The 20,671-nt window shown below is 39.8% G+C and overlaps 1 protein-coding gene across 5 annotated transcripts in view; it reads right to left on the reverse strand.

Annotated features, from left to right (window-relative positions):
- Positions 1-20,671, reverse strand: part of MAPK9 (mitogen-activated protein kinase 9) — a 67,480-nt gene that overhangs the window by 39,632 nt on the left and 7,177 nt on the right. For 4 of the 5 annotated variants that reach the window (XM_055431244.2, XM_088839281.1, XM_055431245.2 and 1 more), the window contains exons 2-3: positions 13,345-13,515; positions 1,860-1,989 (exon numbers count right to left, since the gene is read on the reverse strand). In XM_055431244.2, coding sequence (XP_055287219.1) covers positions 1,860-1,989; positions 13,345-13,466 — 252 coding nt within the window. In that variant the 5' untranslated portion in view covers positions 13,467-13,515. Of the gene's footprint in view, positions 1-1,859; positions 1,990-9,290; positions 9,402-13,344; positions 13,516-20,671 lie in introns of those variants that run through there. The other variant, XM_088839280.1, reaches the window with a different exon arrangement.

Genomic DNA, 20,671 nt, shown 5'->3' on the forward strand with positions numbered 1-20,671 from the left:
TGACTACGTGAAAGCCTTTGACTGTGTGGATCACAACAAACTGGAAAATTCTTAAAGAGATGGGAATACCAGACCACCTTGCCTATCTCCTGAAAAACCTGTATGTGGGTCAAGAAGCAACAGAACTGGACATGGAAGAACAGACTGGTTCCAAATTGAGAAAGGAGTATAACAAGGCTGTATATTGTCACCCTGCTTATTTAGCTTATATGCAGAGAACATCGTGTGAAATGCTGAGCTGGATGAATCACAAGCTAGAATAAAGATTGCTGGCAGAAATATCAAGAACTTCAGATATGCACATGATATCACTCCAATGGCAGAAAGTAAAGAAGAACTAAAAAACCTCTTGATGAGGGTGAAAGAGGAGAGTGAAAAAGCTGGCTTGCAACTCAACTTAAAAAAAAACAACTAAGATCATGTTATCTGGTCCCATCACTTCATGGCAAATAAACAGGGAAAAAATGGAATCAGTGACAGATTTTCTTTTCTTGGGCTCCAAAATCACCACAGACGGTGACTGCAGCCATGAAATTAAAAGATGCTTGCTACTTGGAAGGAAAGCTGTGACAAACCTAGACACAAAAACCTGCATATTAAAAAGCAGAGACATCACTTTGCTAACAAAGGTCCATAAAGTCAAAGCTATGGTTTTTCCAGTAGTTATGTACAGATGTGAGAGTTCGGCTACAAAGAAGGGTTATCACCAAAGAACTGATGCTTTCAAATTGTTGTGCTGGAGAAGATACTTGAGAGCCCCTTGGACTGCAAGGAGATGAGACAGTCAATCCTAATGGAGATCAACTGTGAATATTTATTGGAAGGACTGATGCTGAAGCTCCAATACTCTGGCCACCAGATGCAAAGAGCTGACTTTTTGGAAAAGATCCTGATGCCGGGAAAGACTGAAGGCAAAAGAAGAAGCAGAGGAACAGACGGACAGACAGCACCACTGACTCAATGGACATGAATTTGAGCAAACTTTGGGAGATAGTGGAGGACAGGGGAGCCTGGAGTGCTACAGTCCATGAGGTTGCAAAGAGTTGGACATGACAGCAACTGAACAATAAATAAAGCATGCATTGGAGAAATTAAAAACAAATTCAAATCACACACTCAAAAGATTGAAATTGTCTTAGTTTTTTGTCCCCACACCAGAAAAATCCAGCAGAAATGTCACAACAAAAGGAGCCATGTGGAGCTGAGTGTGATCTTAGAAAGTTATCCCCTCAACTTTGCAACAAAACGAAGTCAGATGGGAGGGGGTCTCCAAAGCCCCTTCTAAGCTTACCATATTATAATCTTATAACATGGCAAAGCTATCAAAACCACGTTCCACATAATATTCAGGGATCAGCAAAAGAACATGAAACGTGACTGACTACCTCATTTTCTAGAGATATACTATTTTTCCTTACAATGTACAATGCTTTGATTTCTGTGCCAAATAGAACTACCTTGAATAAAGCATCAAATAATAACAATTATTTCCATAAATATGAATATGCAAAAGCTACTTATAGAACAGTGTTTTCCTAAAAAGTATTTAGCTATTTCTCAATTTGTCAGGTCAATACTCTTGACATTTTATCACACTGAAATAGTGAAAACCAAATGGTAACAAGAACAATCCCATTCCTAATGAGTGACCTAAATTCCTATGGACCATGATGCCTCTTGTTAACTCAATATCCCCAAAGTTGATTAACAATTTTATCAATAAAATATAAACATTTAAATAGTACTTTTATCACTAGCTTACCCTAGGTCTAAACTCATTGTTTCTTCAAAGACCCAGAAGATTATCACATATCATTGACAACATTAAAGTATACAGAGGGAACACAGACATTACTTACATTTTTATGATTGACACATTTTAAGAGGACAAGTTCACGATATGCTCTCTTTGCATGAGTCTGATTCTGAAAAGGACGGCTTAGTTTCTTGACTGCAACATTTATTCCAAGAACTGTATCAAAAGCAGCACTATAATTAAGAAATATAATAAGCAACCCATTAGGATAATTCTGGAAAATACAGCAATGCAGAATGTACATTCACTATGTTATCTTTCTAAATGAATAACAAATAAGGAAACATCTGCTTGCTTTCATTCAGGGTACTTCTGCACATGAAGAGCAAAGCGAGTTGGCTAGCGGTGCAGGATGAACTGACTCCTTTCAGTGGCACCGAATTGGCAGCAGCAGCTAGGATGGGATTCAGCAATTCTTTGCACACTGACATCTCATTATGTTAGTTGAGATTACTATCTTCAGAACCAGGTAATTTAATACAGAGCATATGAGATTGGTCAGGAAACAAAATCTTCAGTTTAAATATGTCAGTAAGTTGAAAAAACTCACTGGTAGCACAAAATAAAATATATTTTGGAATATCATAGTGGAGAAAATGGTTTGAGCTCCTGAGAAGAATGTAATATTATAAATCTAAGTTTTGATTGATTGTGTTTTTCCTAGATGAAAGAATCTAAAAAGAAAGCAGAAGCCAAAATCTCAACTCATGGGACAAGATACAAAATCCCTAACATAAGCAATTGCTATATATATAAAATTCTACTAGAAATACCTCTTCATATTATTAATACTATGGTAAGAAATAAAATCTAGGGGATCTGTTTCTAGCATCTCAAGCTCCCAGCTGAAATTTACGATTCATTTTCCTAAAAAAAATAGGAAAAATTGAATACTTTTTGTACTAGTTTCAAGCTAGCACTAGCATCAATGCTGTTATTGTCACCTTCTGGCTCCTCATTGGCGGTTAAAAGCTGCTAAAGACCATCTGAGAACCTAAGCACCATTTAAAACACTGTTTCTATTTATTTATTCTATTCAGTTTACGACACTGTTTACACTTATTCACTTCTGCTAATAATCTGTTTGCCAGAAACTCAAATTTAATTCAATTTTAACTTTTTAAAGTTACTTTGGAATTGTTTTTTCTTTAACTCAGTTCACATTATGTGTACAGGTATACACAGATGTAAAATCACAATGCCCATATGCAAATATAACAGTCATATGAATTACAAAACGTTAAAACTAAATCTGTGAAACAAATCATTAATATATACGTGTGATTTATACACTTATACGTGTGTGTGTGTATACATAAAATTGTTGTTTTAGTTGCTGAGTCGTGTCCAACTCTTTGTGACCCCATGGACTGTAGCCCACCAGGCTCCTCTGTCCATGAGGTTTCCCAGGCAAGAAAACTGGAGTGGGTTGCCATTTCCTTCTCTAGGGGATCTTCTGACCCAGGGAGTGAACCCAAGTCTCCTGTATTGCAGGCGGATTCTTTACCAGTGAGCCACCTGTGAAGCACATATATATCTCAGTCTTAAGAATTTAAAAACAGACACATCTTTTTTTGGCTAAAGAAGTTTTTGTCCAATGAGACAAATGAACCAATTCTGCATTACCTGAGCAGACACATGTCCCCCACCCCTAGTTTCAACTCCAGGAGGAGCTATCTTCAATTATTCCTGACTTTACTTCTTGTAGTCATGTCTCCACTCCAAAAATATACTTTTATCACTCTTTCCTCATTCATCAACTGCAGACATTATCTATTTACTCTCCGTTATGGAAACTGAGGATTTAGTCACTTATCTGAAACCCCCAAGGATGCCTCATAGCTTTTTGTTCTCATGTTATTTTTAATTTTTTCCTTGGTCACCACTGTAACTTTAAATAACATGCCTAAACTTGTTTCATCAGCTTTTAAAGGAATTTCTTGCTGCCCAGTATGTAAAATGAGAATATTACACTTCATCTTCTTTTACTTCCAGCTCTACTCTCTTTCCCTCCAAATTTGTCTTAAATGGTCAAGTCTGATAACACATCTTTCAGTCTCTATAATTAGGTCTTCTGTGTTTCTTCTGCAGGATATGTCTAAAAGTTGAAAATCAAGATATGAAGTGTATGTATGTATGCACATGTAAACATTACTAATTGCAGAGTAAGGATTACATTTCATTTCTAAAGATCACACGATTTGCTGTCACTCATAAAAGAACAAGACTGTTTCCAATATTAAGGTTAAATGGATTCTCTTCCTACATTCTACCAGTTCTCAAACCTCATGTTACTTTAAATTTGTTTCCTTCTTGGATCATGACTTTTTCTAGCTTTTCTACTACAAGTTTCTAATAAACTTTTTTTTTTTTCTTATTAAGAGAAAACAAATATATCTCGCCAGAGCCTGTCACTAGTACTTCCTACCTTCTCAAATTGTTTGGAATCTATTCCATTTGGAGGGGAAGACATTTTTCTTGAAGTTTCCACGCCTGATGTGCAGCTATCACCCTGGGATTTCTTTTCACTGGCCTCCACTGTTACTTGTTATACATTCTTGTATTCTCTTTCTGGTTGGAATATATCCTAAGGGAAATTCCTCAGGAAAAAAGTGCATGGAAGATAAATTATCTTACTCTTCCTTTATTCTTGATTGATAGTTTATCTTCTAAGTTTGAAATCAATTTTCTCTCGGGATTGCCAAAGTTGAGTGCTGTTGGTAACGCACAGGCGGCTTGTGCCTGTCTGGTATTTTCTTTTGCTTCCTTTTCTGTTCCTTATCGCAGTGATTTATCACAGAGAATCATGCTTTGTCAACACCCCCAAAGTCCCCTAGTCACGTCTCCTACTAATCACTATTCCCACTGCCCTCCAAAGATGGTAACTACTTCTGACTTTTATGAGAATCACTTCCTTGCTTTTACCTGCTATACACGCATCTTCAAGCCCCTGCAAACGCGCATCTTTAAGACGCTGCATCATTTATTTTTGCCTGGTTTTTGAAACTGTCTGACTTCCTTCACTCAACATGGTGTTTGTGAGATACATCCATTGTTGTATAAAGCTACAGCTCTTTCTGTGTCATTGCTATAACATTCCTTCATTATATGACATAAAGTTCATAGATATATTGGTTGTTTTCAGTCTGCAAAGCAATTACAAAAAACAAACAATGGTCATAAACATTCTTGTACATGGTTCTGGGTACCCTATGCATATATTTTAAACAAGTGGATAGCTAAGAGTGGGACTGCATGTTTTACTTTAGTAGATAATGCCAAATTGTTTCCCGAAGTGGTTTGTTCTACTGATTTCTAGGCATTTGGTTTTCTTGCAGTATATTCATCCTGTGTCCCATAAGGGGACTAAATACTATTTCAACAAAGGGAGATCACAAGGGAAGCGGGGGGCACTAATCCAATTACAAGAGCCCTTTAGAAGCAAAGTTTGTTCTGGCTGGCTGGGAAGAAGGGGAAGTCAGAGAGATCTGAATCCAGAGAAGGATGAGACATGCCATTGTTGCTGTCAAGATGGATGTGGGGGGGGGGGTCCGCCTTGAGAAGGAATGGGAGCAGAGTGGTCCCTGGCTGACAGACAATAAGGGAATAGAGACCTCTAACAGCTGCAAGGAACTGGGTTCTGCCAAGAACCCTGAGTGCACTTGAAAGCACATTCTTCCCCAGAGCCTCCAGATAAGAGCCTGGTCCAGTGACACCTTGATTTCAGCCTTGTGAAATGCCATGCAGAGAACCCAGGGAAGCCCACCCAGATTTCTGACCTATACAGAACTGTGAAATTACAAATGTTTGTTGCTTTGTTTTACATCCCTAAGTTTATGGTAATTCATGTGGCAATAGAAAACAAATACATCTTCTCTTCTGTATGCTTCTACCATTTTGTCTCCCCAGCCTTCATTTCTCCTTACCTATCTTTCAGATCACAATTCTCTCCTCAGTTATACTTATTAATAATATGCTTTAAAACCTACCTATTAACTTCATAATTCAATTACTGTATCTTAAGAGTCCTATAATTTCTATTTAGTTTTTTAAAGTTTTCATTTTCCACACCAAATTTTTCATACTTTTATCAACATAACATCACAGCTCTTTGGAAGTTTGGATCCAATAAGGCCAATAACTCCTACTGATCTATTTCTTTTCTCTGTTGTTTGTGTTGGATTTTGTGAATGTCATCTAATCTCCTTCTGTGACTAGTTATTTCTGACTATGTGCTGGACCTTGAACTTGCAAAACTGTCTGCTACCTAGAAATAATTTTATAAACAGTATGATGCTGTCTTCCTCCAGGTAGAATTTACATTTATTTCTGCTGGACCTTGAAGCACTAGCAATTTGGGCTCACCTCACCTTGAGTTCGGCAAATGAGACGATGTGAAGCTAAGCAGCAGTGCCTGCAAGAGCCTGTTAGTTTCTGGTTTGTTCTTACTTCTAGAATGCAGCCCTTTATTGGACCCAATTCAAAGCAAAGGAAGTTCACTAAGCCCCTTTAGAGGGCCCTGCACTCCAATCTCTATCTCCTATAGCCCCACAACACAGGGACTCCAACCCCACAACTCCAAAGGACTCTCAAATCTCTCAGCTGCCCATTCCAGAATTTTCAAATGCCCTCAAGGGAAATACCACCCCAAATCCTGGGCTCCTCTGACTAGGCTTCTCCTTCCCCAGATCCTAGCCCAATAATTTTTCATTTACTTACTCACTATCTAGGGGCAAATGCTGAGCATGGGGATCGGGTGGGAAGGCTGGGAGACAACTAGCAAAACTGTTCTGCAGACACATGTTAATTAACATCCCTCTCTCCAGCCACCCATTTCATTTTTGTTTTTGGTATCTGGCATCTCTAGACCCAAAACCTCTCTTGAGTTCTACTCTAGATAGGTTCTCTTCTTTGTGGCAAATGTCTCATCTACTTATTCTCATTTCCTCTGCAGAAACTTGTTAAATGTGCTTTCATATCCACTGATTACTGCTCTCCTGGTCTCTTTGTTTAGGTGTTTGATCCATCAATCTAAATAAGAAGTTCCAAGACATTTATTTTAGGGATGTAACTATTAAGGTCCATAAAGACACAATGATTTGCCTAAGGTAACTAAGAACTACTGCTATGAGGATCTGAGCTGGACTTAGAACACAATTCTCCTGAATCACAGCCTCCCTATGCCTTATGTCATGTATCTTCTTTATCACAAAAATTTTGTTGTGGCATTATGTTCATTTATATATACTAACAGAAAATAAAACAGTGTAAGCACAGGCCAACATTCATGCTTATACAGAACCAGAGGAAGCAAAAAGGAATAAGCTACACCAACCATTTCAAGTTAAGGTTGTAACTATCACTTCTAAGCACTCTCATATCTAATATTATACACTTTTTTAAAAAAGAAAGTTAAACACTTCATAAAAGATGCTCAACATCATTAATTAATAGAGAAATGCAAACCAAAATTACAATGAGGTACCACCTCACACCAGTCAGAATGGTCATCATTTAAAAGTCTATAAATAATAAATGCTGGAGAAGGTGTGGAGAAAAGAGAACCCTCCTATACTGTTGGTGGGAATGTAAATTGGTGCAGTCACTATGGGAAATAGTACGGAGGTTCCTTAAAAAACTAAAAGTTGAGCTACCATATGATCCAGCAATCCCACTCCTGGGCGTATATCCAGACAAAACTATAATTCAAAAAGACATATGCAACTCCTATATTCACAGCAGCAGTATTCACAACTTGAATGTCCATCGACAGATGAATGGATAAAGAAGATGTGGTACATATACACAATGGAACACTCTCCACCACAGAAAAGAATGAAATAATGCTGCTTGCAGCAACAAGGATGGAACTGGAGATTAACATACTATGTGAATTAAGTCAAAAGAAGAAAGACAAATGCCATATGATATCATTTACATGTGGAAACTACAATATGACACAAATGAACATTTATGAAACAGAAACAGACTCACAAACATAGAGAACAGATTTGTGGCTGCCAAGAGGGAGAGGGGCTGGGGAGGGATGGAGTGGGAATGTGGGGTTAGCAGATGCAAACGATTATATACAGAATGGGTAAACAACAAAGTCCTACTCTATAGCATAGGGAATTATATTCAATATTCCATGATAAACCATAATGGAGAAGAATATTTTTTAAAAGGAATGCATTTATACATACAACTGAACCACTTTGCTGTACAGCAAACATTAACAACACTATAAACCAACTATACTTCAATTAAAATTTTTTTTAAAAATCAAAAAAAAAAAAGAAGTGAAACACTTCATAGAATTGTTTTGTAAAACAAATACTCCCTAGAGCTTTGATTAACAGCTTGAGATTTTAGACGGAGAGAAAAAAAAACTGAATTTACATGAAAGAAATGTGCACACAGTTTTCCTATAGAGCTTGTAACTATTTAATTCTACTAATAATTTTATAAATACTGCAAATGATAAACATTTTAAAACTTACTTCCTAATTATTTTACTAACAGTTTTAATGAACGACAAAAACATAGAAGCAAATAAATCAGACAGTTGTTTTTACAATTCAAAATTAGGAGTCAAAATATTTTATTTGGATCCCAGTTCCTCCATTTAATCTTATATCAGTACTTGCACTTTAATTTACCTGTCCCTATGTCTTTATAAAGCTCTAGTTTAGACGATTAACAAGTTTTTATAAACCATGCATTATTGCTACTATGATACTTTGTTTCTCAAAAATGTAAGAACACACATATATTCATTTCATGTTGTTGCTATAACAAATCACAGATTGACTAGCTTAAAACACAAATTTATTATCTTACAGTCCTGCAGAATGCATGTGCACACATGTGTGCACATGTGCATTAGTCCAGCATTTGGTTTAAGCAGAAAGAAGGCTCTATTCCAGGCATGAACTGAGACTATCTGGAGTTTCAGAGCTAAGTCTTAAAAGACCGGGGATAGTGTCTGGATAGATCAGCAGGGTTGCAGAGAATTCTCCAACCAGGAGATGCAGTGGGGACAAAAGTGATGGACATGGGAAAGAGCCTGTCAGGTTTGCAGAGCAGGGACCACTGGAGAGAAGAGGCTATCTAAAAGTCAGGGTTTGATGGTGGGGATACCCAGGACCTTCCAACAGTGATAAGGAAGAAAGGAGTCTGACTGGAACCATTCATTCATAGTTTCTTGCTTCATCTAAACAGTAGAACAAGGTAAAATACCCTCTCCTTATGTCTTGTACAAAAAGAACACTTTTCTTTTAAAGACTTTTTAAAGCATAATGCCAACATTCAAGATGTTGTGCAAAACGGCCAAAAAAAAAAATCCTCTGAAGACAAGTGGGGGAAGTATCTCTCTTGCCAGTCTGGAACTAGGACTGCCAGCACCATCAGTGCTGCAGTTCAGGGGAACCGTGAAGCCTCAAGCCTAGAAGGAAGGTGAGGAGCAGTCACCCACCTTCCTGGCTGAGAGAAAGCCAGCACAGGCTCTGGTAGAAAGAAGCAGTAAAGCAATAATGGAAACCAGGTCTCCAATCATCTAGGCCCAGCTCTCGTGACAGCACCTCATCTAAAAGTCAAAAGAAAACATCCCAAAAGTCTAAGAATAATTTTCATAATTGCATAAACATTTCTAAAAGAAAAGTACCAATAATCTGAATCAAATTAATTAATCCCTTTTCATGAATCAGTAACGTTAACCCAACTAAAAGATTTTGATTTGGTATTGAATAACTGGCTTGGATTACAAACTTAAGTGAATAACTACATCAAAGATTATAAAATAAACTGTTAGCTATGCAGGGGCTCATTTAGAGCTACCTTAATCAGTTCAAAATAATGACTTCTTTCTTGAGGAGAAATGGGTAAAACTCATTTTTTGATCTTTCCTTAAAATAAAAATTCAGGCTATGGAAATGGAATTTGCAAGACATCAGATTCAGGATGGTGTTAAAATTTTAGCATCTACATGTATGTGAGGTGACAGTTGCTCCCACAAATGTTAATAAAATTGTCAAAAAATTACTTAAAATTTTATAATTATTTAAATTCTTTTAAAATTATTTGAAAGAAAATACTAAGAGTTAAATGTACTTTCACTTAACTCTTAGTATTTTCTTTTAAATAATTTTAAAAGAATTTAAGTTACGAAAAATGATGACATATTTTACTGTATAATATAAATGAAAATATTATAATATTTAATATAATATTAAATATTATGATATTATAATACTAGAGTATCCATTAAATGACAAATATCCTTAATTTAAGGCATCCTTCAGCTTACATTTTTTTTTTCAAAAAAGTCACATAAACATAAAATGAGCCACTTTAAACAATTCAGTAATATTTAGCACATTCAGTGTTGTGCAATCACCACCTTTAAATAAATCCCAAAATTTTCATCACCCCAAAAGGTAACACCATACCCATTATAAAGTTGCTCCTCATTCCTCTCCCTCTCGTCCTAGTTAACCACCAATCTGCAAGACTGCATTCTCTATGGATGCACTTTGGACTCATATAATAATACTCCTGTCTGGCTTCTTTCACTTAAAATATTTTTGCAGATCATCTGTGTCACAGCATACATCAGTGCTTCATTTCTTTTTATGAATAATATTCCATGTACGTATAGAACACAGCTTGTGTATCCATTCATTTACTGATCAGTAGTTGGCCTGTTTTCACCTTTCAGCGACTGTGAACAGTACTGTTATGAACATGTATATACAGTCTTTTTTGAACATCTGTTTTTAATTCTTTTGGGAATATATCTAGGAATATTTACTAGGTCGTATAATAATTCTATGTTTAACACCTGAGTGTTCATTGGAAGGACTGATGTTGAAGCTGAAACTCCAATACTTTGGCCATCTGATGCGAAGAGCTGACTCATTTGAAAAGGTCCTGATGCTGGGAAAGATTGAGGGTAGGAGGAGAAGGGGATGACAGAGGATGAGATGGTTGGATGGCATCACCGACTCAATGGACATGAGTTTGAGTGAACTCTAGGAGTTGGTGATGGACAGGGAGGCCTGGCGTGCTGTGGTCCATGGGGTCACAAAGAGTCAGATACAACTGAGCGACTGAACTGAACTGAACTTGTTGAGGAGCCGCCAAACTGGTTTTCACAAATTGCCGTACCATTTTACATTTTCACCAGCAACGTATGAGGGTTCTAATTGCTTTACATCCTTGTCAAAATTTGCTATTTTCCATTCTGTTGATTATGGCCACCTAGTGGGTGTGAAGTTGTACCTCATTGTGGTTTTGATTTGCATTTCCCAAAAGACTAACAATGAACATCTTTTCTTATTTATTGGCCATAAATCCTTAGGGAAATGTCTATTCAAGTCCTTTGTCTGTTCTTTTTTAAAAATTGTCCTGTCTGTTACTGAGCTGCAGAAGATCTTTATAAGTATTAGACTCTGGTCAGGCATATGACTTGCAAATATTTTCCCATTTTGTGGGTTGTTTTTTCACTCTCTTGTTGGTGTTCTCAGATGCACAAAAATTTTTTTTTTATAAAGTCCATTTTTTTTTCTTTTGCTGCTCATGCTTTTGGTGTCATTTCTAAGAATTCAAGGTCATGAAGCTTTCCCCTCTTGTTTTCTTCTAAGAGTTTTATGGTTTTAACTCTTATATATAGGTCATTGATCCATTTTGAGCTAACTTTCCACATGATGTGAACTAGGAGTCCAACTTCATTCTTTTGCATGTGGGTATCCAGTTGTCCCAGCACCATTTGTTGAAGAGAGTGCTCTTTCCCCTTTGAATAATCTTGGCACCCTTTTTGAAAATCAACTAGCTACAGATGATTTTCTGGACTCTTAGTTTTTAAAATGTTTTCAAAATTCAGAACTTTCCATATTATAATTCTACCAATGTTTTTATGAGAGGAGGTTTAGCTTATAATGGTAAATTTAGGAGCTTTCATTTCAAAACTAGAATTTTTTAATGAAAAATATATACCCATAATGAGTAATTTCATTATTAAACATTTAAAAAAACAAAGATGAATAGTATACGCAAACTGGAAATCAAAACTAATCTCTGAGAAACAGTATTTTATCAAGTAGTATATAAGTTCACTGTAATTTACCATGCTGTAATGAAGTCATTAATTTTAACTGCCTAACCCTTATAAAGACCTCCATTTTATAATTATGAACTTCTGATCAACCTCTAAATGTGGTTATTACATTAAATGTCCCTTTTATCTGTCTTGCTTAATTTCCTATGTCAAATTACCATTCAGTTCCAAATAAGAGATATATTATAAATCAAAAGAATATTTTACATCTAGAATTTCTTATTGACATCAAACTATCCTAATATGAGCCATCCATTCACTTGAAAAATTCTCTTGGTACATTGGGTTTTAAAGTACCAATATAGCATGTTATAAATTGAAAGTTAAGATCACCACTATTTTAGATGCAAGCCAGGCATTTCTTCCCAACAGCCCCTTCTCCCTCGTTAGTTTTTCTAGGAATCTCTGGATTACCATCTCCTCAGCTCCCAGGACCTGTAACTACCTAGGCTGAAGAAAACAACTACCTTCCCTGATTATGTCTTTACAACAGAGGATCAGTTACAAACCACAGATTCAGACTCTCTAAACTCAGTACTTCTAATAAAAACTCCCCAACCAGAACATTCAAGAGTTCTCTTTCATCTTGAATTCCCTTTACCTACCAGCTGTAATCATTAGGTATTTAGATTTGCCACAGTTCCTCTTAGATGTAAAGGCAATCTTGTTTTTATTGACCAAAAGAAGTAAAGATTTTGCCCAGATAACTAAGGGATAAAAAGTCTGGGAGGTGCTGATAACTGTAGTCTAGAAAATGTGAAAAACTTTACCTTTAGCTGGCCAGTGATGTCGCGGCAGCTGACTGTCTTACCAAGCAAGAGACTAAGGTTCAGGGTCAGACCAACGGTTCTGACGGCTGGGCTGGACACATAGTTGAAGTGAGACACCAAGGAAGAGACGGCCAGCCCAGCCCCTCATACGGCATCCCTTCCTGGTTAATCCATGGGGTGATAAGGACACTGACTGGCCTCATCCTGCCAATGGAGGGCAAGGCACTGCAATCATGGCGCCTAGAAATGAACAGGAGTGATTGGGAATAAAAGGGGGAGGGGGGAGGGTGGCCAGGATGAAGAAATGAATAAAACTCCAAATTTCGGTTACATCTCACTGTCATACCTATGATTCTAATATCATTATGACAGGGGGAATGGAAAAGGGGAAAAAAAAGAAAAAAGAAACAAAGAAAAAAGAAAAGTTTCTACCTATTTAAATTTATGCAGCATTTTTAAGAATTTGAGTTTGTATCCTATAATCTGACTACATGTAACTAAAGCAAGAGGTTGATTCAATTTAGCTTATAAACCTATAGCAAAGAGTATTTTCTATCATCAGTGTTTTCTAAATTCTGACAACTTAGAACTATTGTTATTACAACAAAAACTCAACCTACACTACTGAAAGAGACCATACTTACCAAACAATTCCTTGGGCTCCAGAGCCAATTGGTTTCAACTGCTGGTATCGTTTTAGGACAGTGAAAGTTGAGTCTGCCACTTGTACACTGTAAAACTGACTATCACATTTACTGTCACTCATGATGTAGTGTCATATAATATTCCAAAGAACTGGTACAGTTGTCAGATTCCTTGAAAAAAAAAAAAACAGAATGAACATGCATTCTTACTGAAATTATACATGCATAGCTCACTTAATAGTGTTTTAAATTTTTGGTATATAAGACATTATGGTTATAAGCTGATAAACTCAGACCAAGTTCTGAACTTAAGCCACAAACAAAAAATGCAAAGACATCTGTCATAATGTACAAGACTATTATGAAGGGAAGAAACTTTGAGACCCTGCATGACCACATCTTAAGGGACTGGATTAGGAAACAACCACCTTTGGAGAAAAGAATTTGCACATTTTTACTAGCCATGATAAGACCACGTCACTATGTAATTCTCATCAGTTTCCTGTGGGGCCAGATTATGTTGAACTGTCTCAACCAGACATGGAGGTGATCTGGAGATGTTGCAAAATGAACACGTTTGTGTCCATGCAGAAAAACAAATGAACCAGGCTTCTGCTGTCCACAAATTCAGGCTAAAGGGATGAACCAGAAAGCAAATCTGATGTCAAAGTGATTATAAAAGTGCTAAGTTAAAGGACAACAGGGTGTTGGAGGGCTCGTGACATCTGTGAGCACCATGTATACTGGTGAGTGCGTTCCTAACTTTTGAGCTGGTTCTGGAGCTAGCCTATATTCCTGGCAGCCCATGTCACTGCTGCTGCTGCTCCTGCTGCTAAGTTGCTCTAGTCGTATCCGACTCTGTGCGATCCCATAGACGGCAGCCCACCAGGCTCCCCTGTCCCTGGGATTCTCCAGGCAAGAACACTGGAGTGGGTTGCCATTTCCTTCTCCACCCACGTCACTAGTGGGCTTCAATACAGACAGAGAATTCTGCCATAACCTACAGTCAATAACACGGACACTATGATGTTAATCACAAGGTATGAGTATAAACTGGCAGCTCCAGAGCAGCCTTTATGTAGTTTAGACAGTAAGCTTTCTACGCTGCAGGAGCCTATGTGATTTTATACAGAAAACAAAACAAACAGAAATCAATTGGCAGGAAGCTACCTTTACTTAGTCTCCTGGCTCTTGTCTGATAATGTTTATTCAAAAGTTAGCAAGTTATTTATACTGGTCATTATTTAAAAATTAAACAGTCAACAATAAAATCATTTAGGTAAGTATTCCACACTGTTTAAAAACACAGAATTAAAATTTTATTCTACAGCTGCCCCAGACTCTTGCCTGTTTGTTCTACCACCTAACATTTAATGTCTACTCATGGAATTTTTGGTACTGGTGATACAAATTTCAACACAATGATGTCTAGGACTTCCATTAAAAATGGAAATAAATTTATCAATAACAAGTCTGAACAAAGAATTAAATCAAATTTATATTTGCTTCATTTTTTTTCCTTTTTACCATTCTCAGGGCAGTGGCTGAGGCACAGCTATTAGTACCAGTGGCCACTTTGACCAACAGCCATTGCTCACTGGTTGAGGATTGCCTCTGGGAGGCCAGCACTGCACTAGATAAACTAACACACAGCTCACGATGACCCACAGGGATCACTAGCCCCGTGTTACACTGGAGTGACCCAAAGCTTAGTGAGCTGGCTAAGCCATGCAGTTGTGAAGCTGGTCCTAAGCTCTAAGAGGGTAGAGGCAGGTCCATCTTGATCACCGTGGCACCTTGTGTTTCCAGGACAGGAGGATAGGGCGGGACTGGACCCTGGGACAGAGTTAACATTCAATATACTTCTGCTGATCTGACCCTGTAAAACTGTAGCTCATGATTCCCTCATGATGCTACTCCATTTTACTGACATCTGAAGGAATATCCTTTTCTTTATTTATAGTTTTTAAGAGGCTGAGGGGCTTCCCTGATGGCTCAGAGGTTAAAGCGTCTGCCTCCAATGCGGGAGACCCGGGTTCGATCCCTGGGTCAGGAAGATCCCCTGGAGAAGGAAACGGTAACCCACTCCAGTATTCTTGCCTGGAGAATCCCATGGACGGAGAAGTCTGGTAGGCTACAGTCCACTGGGTCGCATAGAGTCGGACACGACTGAGCGACGGAATGGAATGGAACGGAAGAGGCTGAGACAATTCATTTCAACGTTTATCGGGTGTCTTTGAACAAGAAAGTGATAAATAATACAGAAGACATGGCAAGATCAACCAGGAATTGGTCCTGAAGCATCATCTAATTCACACTTTGGGGAAGAAATGTGAGGAATGAATCTGTTGTCTTTACTGTAATCTAAGTTACAAAGAGGTAAGGGTCACAAGCAAAATGTAAACAAATCTGAAAGGCAAAAGAGGTTCAACCCACAAGCAGGGGTGCAGAAGACAAGAAGAGCCTCATGGAGGAGGCGGCATTTGCCCTGGACAATTTTGCCAGAGATAGAGTAGCACAGAGCTCAAACTGTCCGTGCTCAGACATGGTGAATTGCTCAACTTGACCAGTGGAGTACAAATGCAAAGGATCAGAGACAGACTCAGCAAAAAGCCAGGAGCCAATACAATCTGCTGTTTCTTTTCCAAATAGTAATGTACCAGCAATGATGGTCATTCACAAAGCATTTGAGTACCACTGTGGGCCATGTCCCTTGCCAGAACAGCCAGCCTGCCTGCCTTTGGGTTTCGAGTTTACTGAGGGTGCACACTGTGGGTGCACTCGGCAGAGCGTGAACGCAAGGAGAGCCCTAAAGCCAGAAGGACGGAGGTTTAGGGTGCAGGGAAGAGAAGGAGCACGTGAAGGGAGCTGGAGGCGCCTTCTAAGCATGACAAGCCATTTGAGATTTGGTTTTGCTGGGTCGTGGGGGAAAACCGGAGACAGAAAGCAAGGCCAGATCACCACAAGCCCCGGAAGCCACTGGGAGCCACCTGGGTCTGGATGTGGGCCTAAGGGCTGTGGGGGCCTCCAAGCACGAGAGGCACAGGCTCTCAGACCTGCTTCTCAGAGAGGCCATTCGGGAAGCTGAGAAAGGGACTGACTGGAGTGAGCAGGGCTCAAAACAGGCAGACCTGACAAAAATGGCAGGATCTTGGTAGTTGGGGAAAAGAAGGAAATGCGTGGCTTAGAGAAGGAATGTATGTAACTTGTTGCCCTGTAGGAGATGAGGAGAAGGTGAAACAGAGGAAGGTAGGCAGGAGACAACTGCAGAGCTGGAGAATCTGACTTTGGAGAAGTCTGAAGAGGCCAAGGGACAGTATGAGAGGACCAGGCTGCTGACCTACTCCAGGATCCACTCCTCCCTTGATTTTAATAACAGGAGCCATCCTGTTCCAGCTGGACAAACAGCTGTCCAGCTAGAGATGACATCTGGCCACTTTCCTGGCAGCCAGGTGTGGCCAGACGACCAACTTTTACCTAATAAGATGCGAGCAGAAATGATGGATGTTACTTCTAGATCATTTTTTAAACAGAAGGTTGCTTGCCTTCCAATCTTTCTCCCTTGCTGTTGGCTGGGTGATCAGCAGTTGTACTCCCAGAGATGGAAGCTACATGCTGAAGACACTAGAATCACCCACCAGTCAGGGTCCTGAATGGCCATTCTGGTCCACCTGTCCACACTGAGACTGGCATAATTTAATCGAGATCACGCTGAATAATTCTGGAACTCTCTCTGCTACAGCTGTTATAGCCCATACTCTGACTGGTACGGTATTAGATGAGCTTTTGTGAATTTGGGGAGTATATTACATCATTGTGTGACTCACTTAGTTGTGTTCAACTCTGTGAGCCCATGGACTGTAGCCCACAGGCTCCTCTATCTTGTCTGGATTTCTCCAGACAAGAATACTGGAGTGGATAGGCATCCCCTTCTCCAGGGAATCTTTCCAGCCCAGGGATCAAACCCTGGTCTCCTGCATTGCAGGCAGATTCTTTACCATCTGAGCCATCAGGGAAGCCCCCTATATTACATCATTAGGTCAATAATTAATACAATTTCATCTAAAGATTTTAAATAATTTTTAAGGTAAAATAAGTTGCCCTTATCAGGCAGGAAAAAAAAGTCACTTAACAAAGAATCTGTTAGAGCCACCTCCTCTGCCAAGCCTCGGCTTCATGAGGGCAAGAGAAAGAACCCCAAGCCAAAAGAAGAAAGCATGTAAATTAACTATTAATAAAATCAACTCCTGAGATGTATTTCAACAAAATGGACCTCGTGATCCTAGTGGCTCAGCAGTAAAGAATCCACCTGCCAATGCAGGAGATGCAGGTTCAGTCCCTGGGTTGGGAAGATCCCCTGGAGAAGGAAATAGCAACTCACTCTAGTATTCTTGCCTAGAAAATCCCATGGATGGAGGAGCCTGGCGGACTACAGCCCCAGGGGTCACAAAGAGTCGGACACGACTCAGCTACTAAAAAACAACAACAAACAAGAGAAACAGTCATGAACAAAATGGACACCAACCAGGTTTCAGAAGACAATTTACGAATGGAGAAGTGGAAGGATTCTTCAGGCAACCACACTACCAGCACACGGAAGGCAGAGCCCCGACCTAACTCCCGTCACTAGCAGGTGCGGGTTCCTCACCCTGGCTCCCGGAGTGCGGCCCACTGCCCGTCACTCAGCTTCTGGAGGCCTGCCTCTGCCTCCCTCTGCCAGGCGAGGAGCTCCTCAAAAGGAGGGAGGGCCTGTCTTCCCTCTCATACGCCATTATTAAATGCCAATGGTCCACTGGGAGAAGGCAATGGCACCCCACTCCAGTAATCTTGCCTGGAAAATCCCATGGACAGAGGAGCCTGGGAGGCTGCAGTCCATGGGGTCGATGAGGGTCGGACACGACTGAGCGACTTCACTTTCACTTTTCATTTTCATGCATTGGAGAAGGAAATGGCAACCCACTCCAGTGTTCTTGCCTAGAGAATCCCAGGGATGGGGGAGCCTGGTGTGCTGCCATCTATGGGGTCACACAGAGTCGGACACGACTGAAGTGACTTAGCAGCATTGATCCACTGAGAAAGCTCCTAGGAGGATACACTGTGCTTACAGACCTGAGTGTGGGGAGTGGATGCCTCAAGGTCGGGAAGTGGCATGGCCGTTGCTAAAGGCAACTGCCTCAGGTGTATACCCTCCCACTGACCATGCTGCTTCGATGAATGCTTGGCAAATGAACTGCTCTAACTGAAAACTCTATTTCTTCAAGATTGGAGACTCCTGTAGTATCCCCTCCAGGATACTGGAATAAAATCTACCCACTCTATGAATAAACACTGCGCAGGAGGAACATTCCAATCTGTTTAGAGCCTGGAGTAAGAAATGCTTTAAAATTTTTTTCTCTACCTGTAGCATTCTAAATATAAACAATCCAGGTACTGTAAATACAGTATTAAATCTCTGATTAACTTTTGTAAATAGAGAAGTTAGCTCTAACTATAGCTTTCTGGGGCTTCCCAAATGGCACTAGTGGTAAAGACCCTGCCTGCCAATGCAGGGGATGCAAGAGGCACGGATTTGATCCCTGGGTTGGGAAGATCCCCTGGAGGAGGGCATGGCAACCCACTCCAGAGTTCTTGCCTGGAGACTCCCATGGACAGAGAAGCCTGGCGGGCCACAGTCCCCGGGGTCGCAAAGAGCTGGACACGACTGAGTGACTGGGCACAGCACAGCACAGCTTTCCACCACAGCTTTACAGAGTTATAACATTTCAAAGTGGGAAACAACAGTGGGGAGCGTACACTGTGAGGCTTGGGGAGATGTCAGCTACTGTTCACTGAGTCCTCCCAACAAATATTTCCTGACAGCCTCCTGTGTACCAAACATGCGGGATGCATGTGTGTGTCCGTCGCTCAGTCATGTCTGACTCTTTGCCAGCCCATGGACTGTAGCCCGCCAGGCCCCTCTGTCCCTGTAATTCTCCATTCAAGAATACTGGAGTGGGTTATCATTCTTTTTTCCAGGGGATTTTCCCGTCCCAGGGATTGAACCCAGGTCTCCAGCATTGCAGGCAGATTCTTTACTCTCTGAGCCACCAAGGAAACCATGGAGTACTAATCAGACAATTCTTTCCCTGCAAACCACCAACACATAATTATACCACACAGGAAGTGTCCTGCGGGTATGCACTAGACGCAAGGCACAAGTCCAGCAGAGGTGGGCAGAGGACAGAGGGAGAGAAGAAGTGGAACGTGTGCGTGAGAGGCAGATGTAGAGGAAGGCTTCCTGGAGGAGGCAAGACCTGCATGCAAGTAACAACCTGGTTGTGACAAAGCAGGTACTTTCACATATACTGGTGAGTATAAATTAGTATGAATTACATAAATTCATAAAACACTATTTGTAAGTAAAATAGGTAATACCTAAGGAAAAATCTGCTTGACTCCTGACCTGGCAACTACAATTCTAATATAAATGCACCTGATAAATATACATGTACAAGGATGCAAAGACAACTGTGCAAGGGTGTTTGCAGCACTGCTTGTAACAGGCAAAAAACTAGAAACAATCTAAAAAGTACCCTTGGAATGACTGAATGAGTTATGGCATAAAAGCATAATAAAGCCATTAAAAACAATGCAGGGACTTTAGGCATTGATATGGAAAGATGTTTAAGATATATCAGGAAATAAAACAAGCCAAAGAAGAGTACATGCAGTAAATGCCAATGTAGAGAAAAATACACAGACACAGACAACACGCTAGTAAGCGCAGAGAAACAGTGGAAAACGAGACTTTCATTACTGACATTGTAACTTTTTTTTCCTTTTACCTATGCACATATTTCACATTTTAAAAACTAAACACTTTTAAATAAAAAGCTGAAGAATGGTCACTCTGACCCCCTTACAGATGAGACTGGAGACAGGAAGGCAAGTGGGCCAAGGCTCAGTACACAGTTATATACGTTCTCCAAAACAGCTTGTGAGATCCAGGGTACTATCCTCACCCTGCAAATGAGGAAACAACTTGGAGATAGGAAGTAACTTGCCCAGATTCTCAGCTGGACAGTAGCATAGCCTGGATTTGAATTCAGGTGTATTTGACTACAATATCCATGTTCTTCCCAGTAGTACTGGAATATCTCTAATTTTATTTAGAAAGTAATGTGACTGTCGAAGGACTAGTTAGGACCAGGACAAAATAACACAGACCTTCGCATCTTATCTTGTTGGCTTCAACCCACCTAGACACTTTCTTCTGATGATGAAGATAATGCAGTGATCCACAGAATCAAACCTTTAATCACACTAATGCTTCAGAATACCCAGGGCA

Source organism: Moschus berezovskii, chromosome 8 (genome assembly GCF_049115385.1).
Source record: "Moschus berezovskii isolate FMDL1 chromosome 8, NW_MosBer_1.0, whole genome shotgun sequence".
Classification (NCBI taxonomy): domain Eukaryota; kingdom Metazoa; phylum Chordata; class Mammalia; order Artiodactyla; family Moschidae; genus Moschus; species Moschus berezovskii.